Here is an 18,908-nt window from a genome sequence, read left to right on the forward strand (position 1 = left end):
CCATCGTGGATGGAGCCTGGAGCATGGCTGGGGGCCACACACACACCCCTCTTTCCCCCCCACCCCCACCCCCAGCAGGCGAGAGGCGGGCTCAGAGAAGTGATGTAATTAATGGAGGCAGAGACATGGCTCTTCTGTCTCTCAGGCCTCAGCTACTCAGCTAAAACATGGGGACCCCCACCTGTCCCTCTCCTGGAAGGCCACACGGCTCTGCAAATGGCAAGACTTTCTCTGATTTGTTAAATTTCATGGTTGCGTTTTGATTTGTTAAATTTCATGGTTGCGTTTTGTGCCAGTGGTGACTTGACAAGTGTGCACACGTGTGATTAGTACATTCGGGGTGCCATGGGGACCAGGGGGTCTTGATCTGACTGGGAGTTCAGGGAAGGCACCTCTGAGGTTGAGACATTTCCCTGAGTCAGGAAATGACCATGACAAAGGTGTCACCATCAACACTTGCTAGAGCTGCTCAGCAGCAGGCCACTTGCCAGGGGCCCCTGCTCGGTCCTCCTAAGTAAATATATATACGCTGCCTCGTGTGACGCTGCACCCCCATGTGACCAGCATCCCCTACTAGCACACAGTGGCACTCAGTACATGCTTGTCTAAAGAGCAAAGGCACTGAATTTCTCAGCAGCTCTGTTATTATCCCCATTTCCCTGATGATGAAACTGAAACCGAGACGGGTTCGATAATGTGCCCTAGGAAGAAGAGTGGGAGAGCATTCCAGAAAGAGGGAACACCAAGCATAAAGGCCTGAGCTGAGTGGGAGGGGCAGGGGGCCAGCAGGGCCGAGTCCTAAAGGGTTCTGTCTTGGGCAGGCTCAGTTGGGGAAGGTGACAGGTGGGACACCTGGGGGACTGAGCTCTGCTGGCGTTGGACTCCAGCAGCTGTGTGGCTCGCTGACAGTGCCAGGGATGTGCGGTCCGGCCCAAGCCCAAGGCACTCAAGGAGTTCCCCTGTGCCTGCGCTGGCTCTAAATCTAGAGTCAGTCCGAGGGGGAACCCCACACCAGAAACCAGCCAAATGCCCATCACTAGGAAACGGAAGAGAGCCTGGTAACTTCATCAGACAGAATATCATCCAACGATAAAGGGGTTAAGAGGGGAAGCACCGTGGCTATGGGGTAGGACAAGGAGGAGCCCCGGCAGCCGCGGGGAGCAAACAGAAGCCAGACAAGCAAGAGTGTAGACACGGGATTCTGTGCGTGAGGCTCAGAAGTGAGAAGTCAGGGGAGGGGCTGTCTGACTTGACTTCCGTGAAATGGGCGAAGTAATCCTATCCTCATGCGAATGCAGAGGTCCCTGCTGGAAAAGCACTCTCAACCCACACCCCCAGGGTCAGTGCTCAGGTTTCTCTTCCCTTTTCTGGGGGCTGGTGAGCAAATCCATCTTCAGCTTGTACAGTCTTCTGTCCGTATTATTTTTAGGTATAACTTTTCCTAACTTTACAAAAAGTACTCAGTGCCCTCACTAAAGAAAATTTAGATACTAAAAGGAACGAGAAGAAACGCAGCATCCATCAGAACAGTGGTGCGAAGAGAAAGGCAGTCTGAGCAGTTCTGAGTGGTCCTTGCATTTTATTTTTGCTTTCCGTGCAGTGTTTAAAACACATGGGACGTCCTACTTGAATCTTTTGAAAGCTCAGGATCCTAATCTAAGCATTTCCCTGTGTCATTGGATATTCTTCGAAACTGTTTTGAATAGCTGCAGGAGATGACCAAGAACTGAGCTGCTACCCTCTCGCTATCCTTCGACCTCACTCTCGGAAGCCCCTCTGAGCCCCTCTTTCGGGTGGGTTGGTTGGTTTCTTGAGACAGAGGCACCCTTCCTTGTTAAGTGCTGTCACACGCTGCCCGCATGACCTCATGGTGGACCCCTGAGGGACCCCGGGCAGCTCCCTGAACGCTCCATGGCTCTGAGTACTATGTTAGGTTAAGTACGTGCATGACCTCTGTGCATGCCAGAGATGCTATCACGCAGCTCCCAAAGGGGTATTGAGGAAGAATTTGGGGTGGCAACTCCATGCCTCTTGGGTGTCTGTCCTGACTTGGGAGGTGGAAGGCAGGAAGTGAGGGGGCACCCATCAAGGAGAATTCTGTGGCAGTTAAAGCAACAGAGTACACACACACACACACACACACACACACACACACACCCCGATGTGGATGGCTCTTAAAAACCCAGGCTGGGTGAAAACATGAGACAAAGAAAGCCATCTATAATGCAGCTTCATTTACATAAATTAAAAATACATGCACACAAAGCAACAATAAGCATTTTGCAAGAACACACACAAGCAGAAAGATCCACAGTAAACACATTAGGACGGTTGGCTCTGGGGAGGAGGGGAACAGAGCAGGGACAAGGATACAAAGCAGTGGAGGAGGAAAGAGAAGGCATGAGGCCTCTGTGCCCAGAGAGGACCTCAGCCTCATGGAGGAGCGCTGTCCCATTTCAGAAACAGTTAAAGGGCCCATGGAAGACTGCAGATAGTTAAAAATTATTTCGCTCCTTAGGGGCAGTAGAAAAGCCACAGCCACCACGTGTTGTCCCTGTCCTGTCTCAGAACAGTGTTTGAACCCTCCCTGAGAGTGGATGCCACTATTCTAGAGAGGCCAGTGGGTCTTGCAGGCACCACAGAGAACCCCCACTTCTGTGTGTGCATGTGCGCGTGCGCGCACACACACACACACACACACACACACACACACACACACACAGCTAAGTTCTCAAGCCAGGAGCTCAGGAGCCAGCCTTCCTTCCATAGACACAGGTCTGCTGAGCACCTCCTGTGCACCAGGCTCTGTTCCCAGGCTGGGCATACGGGAGGGAATGCGGTGTAGCCCCTACCCTCACGGGACTGACCATCGATGTGGAGCCAGATGTCAAGCAAGTGACCATGGACAGGACAGGGCGGGCTCTTTGATCCCCAGAACTCTGGCCATTTCTATGGGGCTTTGGTGTCAGGCTCTGTATATGTGTGCATGTAAGTGTATGTGTGTGTACATGCACACACTCCCACGCAAGTGTGGAGAAGTACCAGCCACTGTGGGGAGGACAGCACTCAGGAGCAGGACACACAGGACTTGTGGGGCAGCGCCTCTGTGATATTCCCTTTGACCCTGAGATTCTACTTCTAGGAATTTATTCCAAGGGCAGATTCCAGAAAGTTCCAAGAACACGCACTGGGGGATGTTGACCACAGTGCTGTTTCTTTTTCTTTCTTTCTTTCTTTCTTTCTTTCTTTCTTTCTTTCTTTCTTTTTTTTTTTTAAAAGATTTTATTTATTTAACATACAGATCACAAGTAGACAGAGAGACAGGAGGAAGCAGGCTCCCTGCCGAGCAGAGAGCCTGATGTGGGGCTCGATCCCAGGACCTTGGGATCATGACTTGAGCCGAAGGCAGAGGCTCAACCCACTGAGCCACCCAGGCGCCCCCACAGTGCTGTTTCTATCACTTCAAACGCTGGAAAGAAGGGACAGGTGCAGTAATGGGAAGGCCATGCACTGGGATCCCATGCAGCCATTAGCACTGACGTTTTAGACGATGTCAGTGTCAGGGAGAAAGCTGCTCTTGTTACCCACGCAGGGTCTAAAGTCAGCTGCAAACCAGTATCAAATGGTGTGATTTCATTTCTTTCTCCAAAAGTGGAAAAAAAAAAAAAAAAGCCAGGAATCTGTTGGCCAGGGCTGCCCACCGGGCACACACCGGGAGCATGCGCAGAGAGAATCTGAGCGGAAGGACACTAGGTGCTAATGGGAATTACCTGTTTGTAGAATTCCGCTTGGCTTTTGTCCCTGTGTTTTTACTTAGGTGTATTTTCTAGTTTTTCTAAATTAATTTGCATTCATTCTGTAATAAATAATTTAAAAATCCATTGACATGGGCACAGGGAAGAGCCAGGAAGGCTTTAAAGCAAAATATAAACAGTAGCTATTTATATCTAGGTGGTGGGATTAGGGGGTGATTTTTTTTTTCATTTTTTTATTTGGATAATTAAAAAGTTATTTCCTTAAGTTCCTCTGATGGTTCCCTTGGCAGGCTCATTCCCGTCCCCCACCAGCAAGGTGTCCCCGAGGGGAGGCCCGTTCCACTGAATGTTCACAAGTGTCCATTCTTGGGGACAGGACACTCTCCTCCCTGGGGGAGCAGGCAGTTTGGGGGTGTATGACGCATGCCTACAGCAGAACTCTGCTTGACTTACAAATAAGTTCACCCACGTGGACATTCTGACAAGGATCGAAAGTCTGGAAGCCAGAGGCCTGGGAGACGGGTGACAGACACACACACAAACAGGCCCAAGCAAAAGGACCAGCTCAGACCTAAAACCTGGGAGTTATCCTCTCTTCCCTCTTCCCACACCCACTCTGCTGGAAAATCCTGTTGTCTCCACCTTCAAAACAGACCCAGAATCTGCCCACTTCTCACCACCTCCACCGCAACCAGCCTGGTCCCAGCCAAGCTCCAGGCATTTCTCTCCCAAATTCTGCACCAGCAAGAAAACAGCAGATCCAGGATTCAAACCCAGGGCCCCTGGCGCTTGATCCATGTGACTTACAGGCCTCCTGCACCTCAGCCGAAGAGACCCAAGTCAGCAGCCCACCTCCTCTGCTCAGAGTTTCCCCTGGCTCCCGTCTCATTCAAAGAGTGCAAGTCCTCACCATAAGCATGAGGCCCTGTAGGATCTGGCACTTTGGCCTCACCTACCATCCTCGCCCTGGTTCACTCTTTTGCAGCCACACCAGCCTTGTCACTGTTCCTCTCACACACCAGGCAGCCTCCCACCCCAAGGCCTTTGCACTTGCAGGCCTCTCTGCCTAGAAGGCCCTTCTATAAGGCTCCACCTTCAACTCTTGCTCAAGTGTCACCTTCTCCATGAGGCCACCCTGACCTCATATCTTTAAAGCTGCAGCCAACCACCCTTCCTCCTGCACCCACCACCCCTGTCCCGCATGTCTTTCCTTTTCCCACAGCTGTCAGCATCCTGAACACACACCATTTACTTCCTTGTCATGTCCGTGTCTGGGGCTGTTCAGGCCTGGTTGTCCTAGACTACTGCCCCCACCCAGAAGACAATAAAGAGATATTTAACAAATACAGGCATCAAGGGCAAGGGCACAGATGGCTGGAGGGAGAGTCTGTAGGCTCAGATTGGAAGACAACGAAGGGAGGCTTGCCTCTGGGACCCAAGGGCCAAATAGGCATATTCAGGCAGAGTGGGGAGCTGAGTGACTTCCAGCCCCAGGAGGACAACTGGTGTCAACTCCAGGGCTGGGCTGACAGGCCGTGCCCAGCGGCACTGGGCTTGGCCATCACAACAGAGAGCTTGGACCTCATTCTGGAGTCCAGGAGCCTGCAGAGGGTTTTAGGCTGAGGCCAGCACCCCTTGGTGGCCACCCCTTGGTCCCACCCCTTGTGGGACTGGACTGGGCACCAGGGTAGGAGCGGGTGGGAGTGGGGGAGGGCATCTCAGGTTGCTAGGACGAGTCTGTGGGTGGAGCCTCATGCAGGGCCCCTGTGGGTGCTCAGCGAACGTTCGCTGCCCTGAATCATTCACTGAGCTCTCCAAAGAGAAAAGCACAGCAGAGCACAGTTCTGCTGAAGGGATGCTGCGGTGGCCTTGGGCTGCTGGGGGGAACTCAGCACACAGAGGTACTTCTGATGCGCTAGCATCTCCTCTTCCGGAAACGTGCCATCCCATTTGTTCCCTGTTTCTTCCCTTCTGCAAGGTGAGCTGCCCAGAGCAGGAAAGGGCCCTGCGCATCCCGCTCCCGGACAAAAACAGGGCCTGGCCCCGAGCTGGTGCTGGCACACGTGTTGATGTCACACGAACAAATGAAGGATGGAAACAGAGTCCAGAGAACAAGGGCATGGATGGGGAGAATGAAGCAAGGGTGTCGACCCCCTGCAGGTGTCAGGGGCAGGTTGGCTGAGACTAGAGCTTGGGAATGCAGAGTGGACTGGAAGCACACCAGGAGGACAGGGACGCTGCCATGGAGGTGGGCCTGGAGCCAGAGGCCACCATCATGCAGGAGCAGGGCTGGGACTACAGGACGAGACCCCTACTGTTTCTGGACCTCAACCCTGGCCTCACTGGTGCTAGCCCCATGGCCATGTAGGACAGCCTTCTTGATGCGAGCAGCCCCTTTGGCACCATGCCCCTAAAAGACCCCTCTCTTCTGCAGAGGGGAGCCCTGACCCCAGACTCTCCGGGACAGTGAGATGGGGGCACCAACCCCTTTCCCTCCCAGGGACAGACCAGGGTGTGCCACGGGAGAGGGGAATGTTAGCTTCCAGGCCAGATCTGGACATCACACAAGAGCCCTCTTCTCTCTTGGCTTTATGGGCCGGGGTTGGGGGAGGCTTGCATGTGGGGTACTGACCACAGGTCTTTAAGACAGTTGTTCTCAGATAGGGCAAGCCCCCCTCCCCGAATATCTGGCCACATCTGGAGCTATCTGGGGAAGTGGGGGGGGGGGGTTGCTGCTGGCATCTAGTAGCCAGGGGTGCAGCTCAGCATCTTAGAGCACACAGCTTGGCCCCCACAACCGGAGCCCAGATGCCAGTAGAGTAGAGGAGAGACCCTGCTTTAAAAACACACGGCTCTGCCCTCCAAGCATCATTTATAGCCCACCTTAGTCACGGTCACAGTGAATCAGATGGCAGGTGCCCCATCGGAGCACCAGCCATGTGCCGACATGGGACTAGGCACATGGGAGGCTTAGATCTCTGAATGTCACACTGTCTGGGAAGCAGGCACATGAGCTCCACACTGCACTGTACACTTTGCCAGGTGCCAGAAGATTCTAAGTCCTTGACCAGTATAAAACCCATCAGCCCTCACCCAGCCCCTTGGGGCAGGGGCTCCGTCATCCCCATTTTTCAGATGAAGAAACTGAGGCGCAGGGTCATGCCCTCAGGATCCCAGGGCCACATGGTGGGTGGAGAAGTGTGGACAGCACAGAGGCCTCGTGCAAAGGTCGCTCTCTACACTCATGACTCCAGGGCCGGGCCAAGGGCTTGCCTGTCCTACACTGTGGGAAGCAGACAGGTCGTCCAACCCCTGAGCCCCAACACCCTGGCACAAAGACAGGGAACCTCGCATGAGAAAACCCAGTATGCAAATAAGATCTCCTAAGTGCCAAGGGGACACCCAGAAGGCTCTGCCAGCTCGAGCAGGAGGAGCCGGCCACACCTGTGCCTCCCCTGGCAGCCCCACCCCCCGCAACCTCCACCAGCTGCTCTCTCAGCTCACCTGGATGCCATTCTCCTGCAGGTTCAGGTACCGCGTGTTGACAGGGATGCTGGCCGGGACCTCAGCCAGCTCTCTCCGTGTGCAGATCACCCGGCTGGCCTGGTTGCTGCAGGAGCAGGCCGCGGGGCAGGAGGTGGCCGGTGGGGAGCCCCCTCCGGCCGCCAATGTCATGGCCACGCCGCCCCCGCCGGCCCCCAGGGGTGGGGAGAAGAGCCAGAGGAAGAGCAGGGCCCCATGGGGCCAGGACATCCTACCGGGCAGCAGTGGGAGGCACGGGGAGCTGCGGGCGCACGCCATCCTCAATGTTCATGCTCCGCGTGGGCGCCGGGGGGCTGTGGGGGGGAGAGAAAGGGAAGAGGATCAGTGAGGGACAGGAACCCCATGTGGCCTGCCTACTTCCCAACCCCCACAGTGGCTCTCTGCTGCTGTTGCCACCATCCCTGCTCCACTCAGGACTTGAAGGGACGGGTCTCCCCCAGCCCCCTGCAGGTTTGACCCACCTGCTGAGGGCCGCAGAGATGAAGACTAGTCCTGCCCTCCCTGCACTGTCTCAAGTCATTCCTGACCAGAAGATTATACCCATTTCACAGAACTGACAACCAAGGCAGGGGTGGGGTGGGGAGAGAAAGTCTGCCCAAGACACTTGGCCAGTAATGAACTCAGTCCAATTCAAACTTAGTTCTCTGCATGGTTTCAGAAAGGTAGGTAAAGAGGTAGAGATGGAGGGAGAGAAAGAGAGACAAACAGATGAAGGGAGAGAGGGTGACATGCCATGTCCAGAAGTCTATGGGCGGGGCGGGGGGGGTGTCCAGAGTCTGGTTTCCCTCACAGGCTCCATCCATGTGTTCTCACTGCCCGCAGGACCTCCTGTCCCTTCATCCTACTCCTGCCCAGGAGTGTTTGCCAAGAGACAAGTTTCTCAGCACAAAACACCCTCTGCACAGGGCCCAGCCGCAGGCTGCTTGTCAGACTCCTGTCACATTGGTCCGGGCCGTGGGCCTCGCAGCAACCACAGAGTTGAGTTAGACTCAAAGGAGGAACTCAAAGAAGGTGAGGTGCCAGACAAGGCAACTGTGGAGGTGAAGTGTGGGCAGGAGAGGCTGGGAAGCAGTATGGGGTGGGGGTGGGGGTTGGGAGAGAGGGAGCAGACTGGAGAAGACAAAGGGGGAGGAGGTGGCCAAGGGGTTCTTGGGAAGGCCGCACCCCCATCTGCCCCCCACCCCCATTGGCCCATAGGTTGCAGGTGCTCAAGGCAAGGCAGCAGGTGGCCTCCCAGGTGGGGAAGTCAGTGGTGGGATTGGGGGCAGGGCGGCTCTGGTTGCAGAGTGGGGGATGCAGCCAGGACCAGACAGAAGGGGATGGGCTGATCATAACAACAATAGCAAGAACTACAACAATAATAGCTTCAGCGTTCCAGGGAGCCCTTTCTACAGCCCAGACTCTGCACACATGGTGTTCTCATTTAAGCTTCACAGAAACCAGAGGAGGAAGCTGTTAGGACGCCTAATGGACAGATGAGGACACTGAGGTGCTAGGAGGGGGAGTAGCTTGTCCCAGCCCAGAGCTGGCCAGTGGGTGGCAGAGGGGGACTGTGGCCCTGGGTTCACCCTCCCCTCCGCGCAGTCTTAAGTACACACACAAGTGCACCCACATCAGCAGGCTCGGTTCCAGCACAGACCCGAGTTCCCCACGGGTGAGGGGCAGAGGGAAGCAGTCTGCCCAAACATGCACATCCTCAGACGGACTCTCAGACCCATGGACACGGCCCCCCCCGCTCCCCCCCCCCCCAGTGCGTGTGTACGCACGCGCACACGCACACACATTCACTTCCTCCTTCTGCAGTTTTCAAGATCATTTTAACTCAGATAAAAATGCATGTGCGTAGTCTGTGTGCCTGAATGCATGTATGAGAGCCCGAGCTAGGGAGACAGAGAGACCGAGAGAGACAGAGAGGGGTAAGGGGTTGGTTTGAGTCTGTATCCTGGACTCATTTTTCCACCTGGGGGCCTGGGGGCTGTGTGTGCCTCTGTCCCTGAGTCATGTGAACGCTCATGAAGACCCCCCCCCCCGGGGTCTCTGCTTCTTGAGCATGACGGGGGTCTATGCTGGTTCTCCTCCTGCACCTGCACCTGTCATTCCCCTTCCACAGCCTAAGATAGGCAATGACCCGGCCCAGGGGCCGGCGCGGACAAAGGGGCCAGAAATTGCAGCTGGAGAACCCATAGGCCAGAATGCCCGCAGCAGCCACCCCAGGTCCAGGCCTGCTGCCTTGTCTCTCCTTCCGCATCTGTCCCCATCTCTCCTGCAGCTAGCCTGCAAACCACCCCCCCCCATCACAGCTTCTGCAGAGGCTGGGCCTCCCTCCCGCCCCTTCCCTCCTTGCCCTCAGCCATCTCTGTCCTTGTCCCCCCCCCACCACAGTGAGGGACACTCACCCCTGTGGCTCCGCTTCTGCTGGGCCTCTCCCTGGGCCCCAGGTCCCCCCCTCCACATGCCTCCAGCTGGCAGGGGGGCTCTGCCTCCCCAGTTCTCCAGGGCTTCCTTCGAGGTCGTGCTGGGGGGGGCGCAGGGGCTTCTTGGGTCTCCCCGCGCCCCCCCCCTCGCCAGTCGCCCTTCCCACCCCAGGAAGGTGCGTCTAGGCCACTGCAGCGGTCTCCTCCTCCTCTCCCTGCTGGCCTCCTCCTGTCTCCTACCCCCACCTCTACCTCCACTCTCCCCCGACTGCCAGCCTCTTTTCTCTCCCCTCAGTGCCCCAGCCTCCTTCTCCTCTCTGCCGGTCCCCTGACCTAGTCCCTGTCTACCTCCTGGGCCCCAGCCCCCTCTTCAGGCTCCCCCCACTCTCTCGCCCCCCTCTGGATGACCAGGCCCCCTCTCTCCTTCTCCTCCATCTCCTCCTCACTCTGACTCTGTCCCCATCACCCTCTCGTAGGTTGGGGAGCCTGTCTTGGTCAGATTTTCTGTCTGTCTGTCCGTCTGTCTTGGTCTTTCTCTCGGCCAGGCTCTGTCTCTTTCTCCGCGATTACAATTTCTAGTCACACGGCAGTGCAGAGCCAAGCTGTGCCTCAGCTCCCTCCCTCCCCACCCCCTCCCTCCTTCTTTCTCTCCTTCTGAACGGGGAGGGCGCCTCTCCTCCCTCCTCTTTGGCCCCCCTTCCCTGCACCGGGAGGCCTCCCCCTCCCTCGCTAATCAAAGGCTCCGTTATCTAATTAACCCATTGGTTCTGGGTGGCAGGGGAAGGTGGGGGGAAGCGGGGGAGGAAGGTTGACGGCTGGACTGCCCTGGGGAGGCGGGGGGTGTGGGCTGTGCCAAGCCCGGCCTCGTGGCACAGACTCCGGCACAGACTCCGCTGCATAACCAGGCTGGGCTACTGCTGACCCCACCTCACACCACTGGCCACAACCACCCCCCTGAACCTGTCCCCCAGCGAAAGGGCAGACAACCTAGGAGAGTCACCCTGCAGGAGCCACCCCCAGACCCCTCACCACACCACACAACCCTTTACTCCTACCCCCACTGCTGATATACCAACGAACCTGGGCCAACAGCACTGTCACCCAGTCCTCAGCCAAGGGCCAGCCCCCATTCATGGCACAAAGAAACCCAGCCCCAGATACAGCCCTCTCCCCTGGACCTTAGCCAGATCCGGAGAGCCACCTCCCCAGACACTTCTGCGAAAAGGGCAGGGCAGTGTGTTCATTTGTTGGATTCGTCTGTTGGCCCATCTAGCTTACAATTTTCTGAGTCCCTACTACGTGCAGGCACTGGTGTAGATGCTGACAAATGCTGCCTCTATACTCAATGCACATGCACAGACCATAGGAGACAAGTAGCTATAGATGCTATAGATGCTATGAGAAGGGGTAATAATAACATGGCCTCCTAGGACTGTTTGGGGCCAACTAGCTAAATGCTCAGCAACTCAAGCAGATCTGACCACTTTTCATCCCTCCATGTCCCCCTGAGATCAGAGTCCTTCCTCACTGGTCTCCCACTTCCTTCTTCCCCAGGCTCCCTCCCAGTCTGTTCCCATAGGCAGCCAGAGGGGTCCTGTCACCATCCAAGCCAGGAACCAGACCCTTCCCCTCCCCAGCTCCACAGCTGCTCAGCCGGGCAAGTCTCATGAGGTACAAGGGCAGAGACATCACCTTTGTTTATAGGCCTCCCTCCCCAGGCTGGGCTTCCTCTCTGACTTCAGCACTAACTCCCTCCCCTGCTCACTCACTGACCTCCGGCCACACTGGCCTCTTCGTGGTTTCCAGAACAGACCGAAGACACTTCTGCCTCAGGGCCTTTGCTCTTGCTCTTTCTTCTGTCTAGATGTCAGAGGGTCCCCAGTGTGTGCCTCCCTTCTCTCAGGTCTCTGCTCAGATGTTACCTTCTCAGTGAGGCCATCCTGACCACCTCAAATCACACCGCATCCGCCCCTCTCCAGAACATTTTCTCCTTTACTTTTCTATATAACATTTGTCACCATCTGGCCTCTTACAAGCCCACACTTGAGCCTAAGCTCCTCAAGGGCAGGCACTGCCTGTTTTGTGAACAGTTTGATTCCCAGCATCTATGGTGGTGCCTAGCACATGGTAGGTGCTCAGTAAACATTGGGCAAAGGAATGAATGAGTAAAGTTACCATTGCTATTCGTCTGTATTCCCCACAGACAAACCACGTTCCCTCATACAGTCACACAGAGACACACTCGCCCACCCACATCCCTCACTCTGCGCTCCCAGCCCAGGACACACTCCAACAGCTGCATGTTCATACCTCAGCTGTCCCTGATCCTGAGGCCCCCCCTCCCAACGCAGGAGGCCTGCCTGGAGGAATCAGCACCTCCATATGCCACAAACACAACTGCCTTCAGCTTAATGCCCGTGCCCACGCCATGGTGCTACCTGGGTAGCCAGGTCCCAGATACTATAGGCTGGAGTCCCAAACAGCAGGTCCCCAAAACAGCTCTTGTGCCCCACTAAATGTCATACCTTGAGGAGAGCTGCACCTAGGACACAACCTGTGTAAGCTACATTCCTGAATATTGCTTTGTGCCAAGAAGATACCTGTCCCCAGCTGTCCCCAGATCCATTCCTCCAACAGATGGCAGGAGTGCTAGCTAACCTTTCTTCTGAGCATGGGGTACATGTCTGAGAGGTATCAACTCCTTGAATAACACCACCACCATTATTGGTGATGTCTGCCACATACCTGGCATTGCCTGGAAACCATTCTAGGTGTTCTACTTGCAATAACTGTAGTTTTCCCCTTGGCCCTCTGAGAAGGGTTGGTGTTACCCCCATTTGGCAGATAGGAAAGTCAAGGCACAGCATGGCAAAATCACTTGCCCAGGGCTATGCACACCTAGGAAATGGTCCCTCCCTGCTCAGCCTCACCAGAGCAGAAAGACCCCAGAGTCCCCCAAGCTTGTCAGGACAGCAACCACAAGCCCACGTAAGTCTCTTGGGGGCCATGTTGAACAATGGCCGTCTTCCTGCAGGTCCTGCCTCCTGCCCCCTGCACAGGATGGGACAACCCTACTCTGTTCCACACCCTGCCGGTAGAGGTCGCCTGACCTGCCGGCAACAACCCCCTGCTTGCCACCTTGCATCTGTAACAGTGATGCTCAGTGGTATTCACTGAGCACCCACTCTGCGCCCAGTGCCGTACCGAACACTGCCCACACCTCCAGCCACTGGCTTCTCCCCGTGGCCTGGTCTCGTGTCTAGTTAACAGAGTGGGAAGCAGATCCAGAAGGCTGAGGACACTGCTTGGTGATCACACACCCTGTATGGGGGATGGCTGTGGCCAGAAGCCAAGGCCCAGGACCTCTCGCACCCCCTGCATCCTGGGAGAGGCCTCTTGCCTGTTCTCCCCCACTGGTGCAAGGAACAAAGTAAAGCCGGAGATGCAAGAGGCTCATAAGAGCGAAGAGGCGTGCAAGGCAGAAAGGGGCAGAGACACAGTGAGATGGGAACAAAGACAGAAGCTGGAGACCAACACACCACACACAACCATGACCCTGCACGTGAGGGGGCAGGAGAGAGAGCAGGAGTCTATAAGCAGGGCAGGAGAGCACAGAAAGCCTAAGAGGGAACTGAGGACCAGGGGAAGGTGCGCGGCCGGGGCTTCAAGAACTTCTCCATCCTCCCCAGCCCAAGCTCCGAGAGATCTCAGGCACTGTGCCTGAGAGGATTCAGGCAGATGGCAGATCGGAAACTCGGGGGCCCAGGGGAGGTGGGGTGAGGAGAAAAGGGAAGCAGGGAACATTCCTGTCAGGCATACTCATTTTTCTGGGGGAAGTTCAGAAGGTGAGAGAAAAGATAGGAAATTGACTGCCATCGCAGCAAGAGGGATGGAGGTTAGATCTAAAGAAGAACTTCCCGACTGTGAGGGACTGGGGCGGAAGTGGAGCCTGGAGCCTGGAGGGTGGAGAGACATCAAAGTCAGAGAGAGCTGAACACTTCTCTCTCTGGGTGCCTGTCATGTGAGCAAGGCTGGGAGCTGTTAAGTTGGTTGGGGGAGGGTATGGGCAGAGCCAGCTTCAGGGCTGGATGAAACAACTTCACACGTGTGTTCCTCTGAGCCAGTCCCTGTCCTGAATGCTTTTCAAATGGAAGCAGGCCCACAGCCTGGAGAATTGACAGTCCTCTAACTTTTGAGATGGGGGAACCCTGGGAAAAGGGTTGCCCAGTCTCCTTGTAGCTGCTGCTGAGGAAACAGGCTGGGGGCTCAGCTCTTGACTTGTCCTAGCTGCCACCCCGGGGCTGTCACTGGTCAGCAGAACCAGACATCACAGGGGGATGACTGGCTGGGAGGAGGCGGGGTTGTCCTCTCCATTGTCCCTACTCTTCACACTGAGGCACTGCCTTCCATACGCTCATTTCACAAATATTTACTGAATGGCCCTCACTTCCCACCCTCTCTGCTCCAGCCATGCTGGCCTCAGGAGGCTCCCCCACACCAGGCACATCCCAACCTCCCCAGAGGTCTGGTTCTGCTGTTCACTCATCTACGTGGCTGCCTCCCCCAAGTCTCGGTTCCAGGGCCAGCAAGAAGGTTTCTTGCCCCGCCCCCACCTCTTACATTCACACTTCTTCCCTTCCTAGCCCTCGGATGGCCAGAAGGTACCCTACAGACAGCGATTTGTTCTGTCTGTTGTCTGTCTCCGCCAGAAGATGAGCTCCCCAGGCAGGGAGTTTGTCCGGCTTGTTCACTGCTGTCCCCAGTGCCTAGGACATGCGGGGGCCCCCCACAAAGCCTCAGTGGACACTAGCACAAATGAGAACAAGTGCGCGAGCGTCCCCTACCGCCAGGTCCCCTGCCGGCATTGGGTAGGTGGGGTCAAGAAGACCCCTGCTCTTCTGTAGGGAGTTAGTGGTCCAGAGGGGAGCTGGACAGAGCTGGACAAAGGCTAAGTGAGACGGTGAGTGCAGGGTAGGAGTCCAGAACGACTAGGAGAAGTACCGCCCTTGGCCAGTGGAGGGGGGTCTGGAGGAGGTGATATCAAAGCTGAACCTGAAGGATGTGGTGTGCTGGGGACCAAAGAATCCCCCCGGGGTGCAAAGGCCTGGGGGCCAGAGAAGCAGGTGGGAGTCAGAGAGCTGTGCGGAATCCAGCTCAGTCACAAAGATGTCCTACCTCCACAGGAGGCTGAGAGGCAGGGATGCTGGGGGGGGGCATGTTGAGGCAGGGGAGGTGTAGGGAAAGACCCCTCTAAGTGAACTGGGCCGAGGCTGAAGTCTGGGGAGGAGTTGGGCCAAGAGTCCAGGGGAAGAAGCTGAGGCCATGGCTGGGGCTTTGGGGATGGAGAGGAAGGAGACAATGAAAAGACACAGCAAAATGGCAAAAGCGGTGGAACTTAGAGGAGATGTAGGAGGTGAGGGAGAGGGAGAAGCCAAGTCCTCCTTAAAGATCTAGGGTCAGATTCTAAAAGCTAGGAGAGGGGAGAGGGCGGGAGAGGAGGCTGGGGGTGGGGGAAGAGAAGAGACAGGTCCCTGGACACAGGACCACCAAACTCAGCCTTTGCTGGTAGGGGGTGGGCCCACTTACGCTGGCAGCCTGCATGTTCCCAGATGTTCCAGGAGCCGTGGTGGAGGGCCCTGATCTGTCCCTGGCTGTGAGGTTGTGGACCAGCCCCTCAGTCTCTCTGCTCCTGTTTCCTCTCTGTAACACAGGCCATCGGGAACACTCTCCCGTGGCCAGGGGGCCCAGGACAGAGTCTGGCACTTTACAAGTGACAGGCAAGGGTGAGCTAGGATACAAGGTTTGGCTGCTATGTGGCTCCAGGCCTGTGTGGCTGCCAGTCTTCTGCTAGCAGCCTTGCTGTCACTTCATTTCCTCCTCTTAGAAATGGGAATTAATAAGATACCACATGACAAAGGGCTGGGAGGGCAAGGGGCTAGGGGACACTGCAGCAGCTGTCTACCAGCCGGGAGAGAACTGTTCCGGTGGCACTCTCTGCGACTCTGCAAACGCTCTTTTTTTGTGCTGGCCAGTATGGTAGCCATGAGCATGTGTGGCTAGTGAGCACTTGCTGAGTGGTGTGTGACTGAGGAATTGAGTTAATTTAATTTAAATTAATCTAAATGTCAATGGCCACACGTGGCTGTGGCTGCAGTGGTCTCTGTATTGGACAGCATGGTTCTAATTGCTGCTGTGGCTGTCCTGGTGTGTCCAGCTGGACTCCAGTCCTGCCTGGAACTGGTTCTGTCTGAGTCCCCAACACTTGGGCTCCTTCTGCTCCGATGCCCTGCCAGGCGACCTCATGGGGGCTCTTACGGGACTCTCCAGGAGCCACGGAGATCAACCCTGGGGAACTGAACTTTACTGAGGGTTAAGATGCTCTGCCTGTGTCATCCTAGGCCCGCAGGAAAGGAACTACAGCAAGTCCACTTTACGGATGGGCATACTGAGGCCTGGTGACATCCTTGCCATACCTGTGAACACCCAGACCAGCAGGCTCCAAGGTAGAAGCTTGACCTCTAGGCCCCTGTATTCTGTGTACACTCAGCGATTCTGTGTGGCTCTGGGATGTGGGGACTGTGTAACACCACTGAACTGACTCTGCTTGGAGGAAAAGCTAGGGCCTGGCCTGGTGTGTGAGGTTTTCAAAACAGATGTCACTGCCAAGGCTTCAGCAGGGTGTGTGAGGTGAGTTTGCAGGTGGGAGGGATGCAGGGCCAGCCACCTTGACTGTTGCATCCCTGGCTCCTTCTCCTCTTGCTGTCCCTTGAAAGGGCAATTTTGCAATTTGTCTTTACTCAGGATGTGTATAACTAACTTTAAAAAGTGGGGGGTGGTGGAATGTATACTACTAAAAGTAATAAAAAGTTGAAAACCACTTGAACTGGAGCAGTATTGAAGTGTAAATTCTGACCAGGGTGAGGGAGGACTGTCAGGGTGAGGCAGAGGGACCTCCCTTCCTGGGGCTGCTGGGCCTGGAGCACCCTGCACTCCATTTCAGGACGAATCAGGAACTCTCCTCCTCCCTCCCCCTGCTCTGGGGAAGAGTGTGCTCAAGGAGGGGCTAGACCCTGGTTAGAACCTCAGCCGTCACAATTACCAGCCATGTAGCCTGGGAAAGGGATATATCTTCTTGGGGCCTCAGTTTGCTCATCTGTGAAATGGGGAAAATGGCTAATCTACGTGTGGCGGTGGTGGAGATTCAGCGGTCCGATATCCGTGATGGGCCAGGCGCAGTGCATGGCACACAGGAAGCTTTCCCTGGAATGATTCTCTCACTGTGAATACCTTCCTCCTCTGCGCCATCACACCATCACTCTAGGACGACGGGGAGCTGGAGAGTGCGCTGGTGTCCTGGAAACTTGGGTTCAAACTCTGACTCGCCACTTGCTCACTGTGTTCCCCCACCTCCTGTCCCTGTCTGGCTCTGTCTGTGAAGATAATGACACCCAGCTTGGTGGGAATTCATGGTGACATGTCCAGTGCTGGGCATTTAAAGACAGGGGCATTTAAAGTTATTTATTCTCACTGGGTCAGAAGAACAAATCTCTTCCTCATTCTGTGACTCAGTCTCCCCCTTCCCATATGTAAATCCAGCATTTCTGGCTGGATCATATGAGGGAGTGGGGGGCCCACTGAATCACCTGGGGAATCTCTGTCTCTGCCCCACCAGCTATACATGGATTGGACACCCCACGCCTCATGAGGAAAGCCCCCTGTGAGAATCGGGGTGTGTAGGTCCTTTCCCCTAGGGGGCATAACAAGGGCATAAAAAAGACTGAGGGACAGAGAGCCCTTAAGTTACAGGACTCCTAATGTCTCTTTTAAAAAAGTCTAACCTTCTATGAGTCTACTGCTATTAACAGTCTGATTATTGTTATTATTAGCAACCCTAATTTCTACTTGGAGGGCCTTCTGGACCCACAGGTCCGCTCTCTGGGGCTCAGCTTGGGGAAGCAATCCTCAGGGCCACCCACTCCTGGGTTTGCAGTCCCAGCCGAGCCACTTCCGGCTGTTGGCGTTGGGCAAGAACCTCAGTTTCTCTGAACCTCAGTTTCCCTGTACGTCTAACGGGATGATGATTGTGCTTCCCCTGGAGGTCTACCATGAGAAGTAAATGTAACAGATCCACACAGAATGCTAGCGCAGAGCCTGGCTTGTGGTTATTATTACCTCGGGCCCTGTGTCTGAGGGTTCTGGGCAAGAGGAGGGCGTATTTCAGCATTTACTGCTTGGGATTTGTCCCCCAGGGAGAACTGGGCCTGGCACTGCTCTCTGACCCTTGTCTCAGCATTTGAACAAGAGCTCCGAAGCCTAAGCTCAACTCCCTGGGCAGGAGAGAGGGCTAGGGGGTTTGGAGGGGTGGGTCCTGGCTGAGATAGAAGGGAGTGGCCTGGGCTGCTGGCCCAGCTCCTCCTCACTCCCTCCCTCCTCCCCTTCTGGGTCATATACAGGGTTCCCCACTGGACCCAGCATTCTCACTCTTGGCAGCCCTCTAGGGGACCCAGTGGTCCCCTGGAATGGACTTCTGCCTGACCCCCAACTGCAGGGTCCCTTACCAGCCATTCTCCCAGGCCTCTAATGCAGCCCTCCCGCCCCCCACCTCCACCTGCCATGACAACAGTTGGGCGTGTGGGTTTCCAGGCAACAAGGGGGCATTTTGCCACTGTTCTTACTCTTCTGCCACTCCCCTGTCTGCCAGAGCCACCTTACTCTCCGGAATCTGGAAGGGAGGGGAAAGGGGCTTCGGCGCAGTGAGGATGGAAGGGTCCTAAACTCAGAGATGAGGAGGTTTCCTGCACACCACCAGAGAGGAAAGAAAGATGTGCTCCTTACACCCCAAAAAGGTGATGATGGAGGACCTAATCCTGGGTCTGAGCTCTGTAATGGGACCTGCTCCCCGACCTGGAGGTAGGACCTAATGAAGTCTCTCCAAGAATAGAGCCCCAGGCCCACCACCATGCCCCCTATCCTCTAAGACCTACATTTGGACCGGATGAACTTCCAAATATGCATGTGTCCCCCAAAACACAGGGAAACCTACCCTGCCTGGGAGGCAATCCCACACTAGGGGACAAGTGTGGGGTCTGTGGTCCTTCCAGGCCACCCACCAGCCCAGGACAGGCTGCAACATGGTGGCTTCAATGCAGCACTGAGTCTAGAACACTGCAAGGGGCCTGCGGTTTCACAGCTGACC

At 55.7% G+C, this 18,908-nt stretch overlaps 1 protein-coding gene across 3 annotated transcripts in view; it reads right to left on the reverse strand.

Moving 5' to 3' along the window:
- LRRC4B (leucine rich repeat containing 4B) overlaps positions 1-18,908 on the reverse strand; it is a 39,244-nt gene that overhangs the window by 13,448 nt on the left and 6,888 nt on the right. For 2 of the 3 annotated variants that reach the window (XM_032325788.1, XM_032325786.1), the window contains exon 2: positions 7,260-7,591. In XM_032325788.1, coding sequence (XP_032181679.1) covers positions 7,260-7,556 — 297 coding nt within the window. In that variant the 5' untranslated portion in view covers positions 7,557-7,591. Of the gene's footprint in view, positions 1-7,259; positions 7,592-9,694; positions 9,814-18,908 lie in introns of all 3 variants that reach the window. The other variant, XM_032325787.1, reaches the window with a different exon arrangement.

The sequence above is a fragment of the Mustela erminea genome, chromosome 19 (assembly GCF_009829155.1).
Source record: "Mustela erminea isolate mMusErm1 chromosome 19, mMusErm1.Pri, whole genome shotgun sequence".
NCBI classification, from domain to species: Eukaryota; Metazoa; Chordata; class Mammalia; order Carnivora; family Mustelidae; genus Mustela; species Mustela erminea.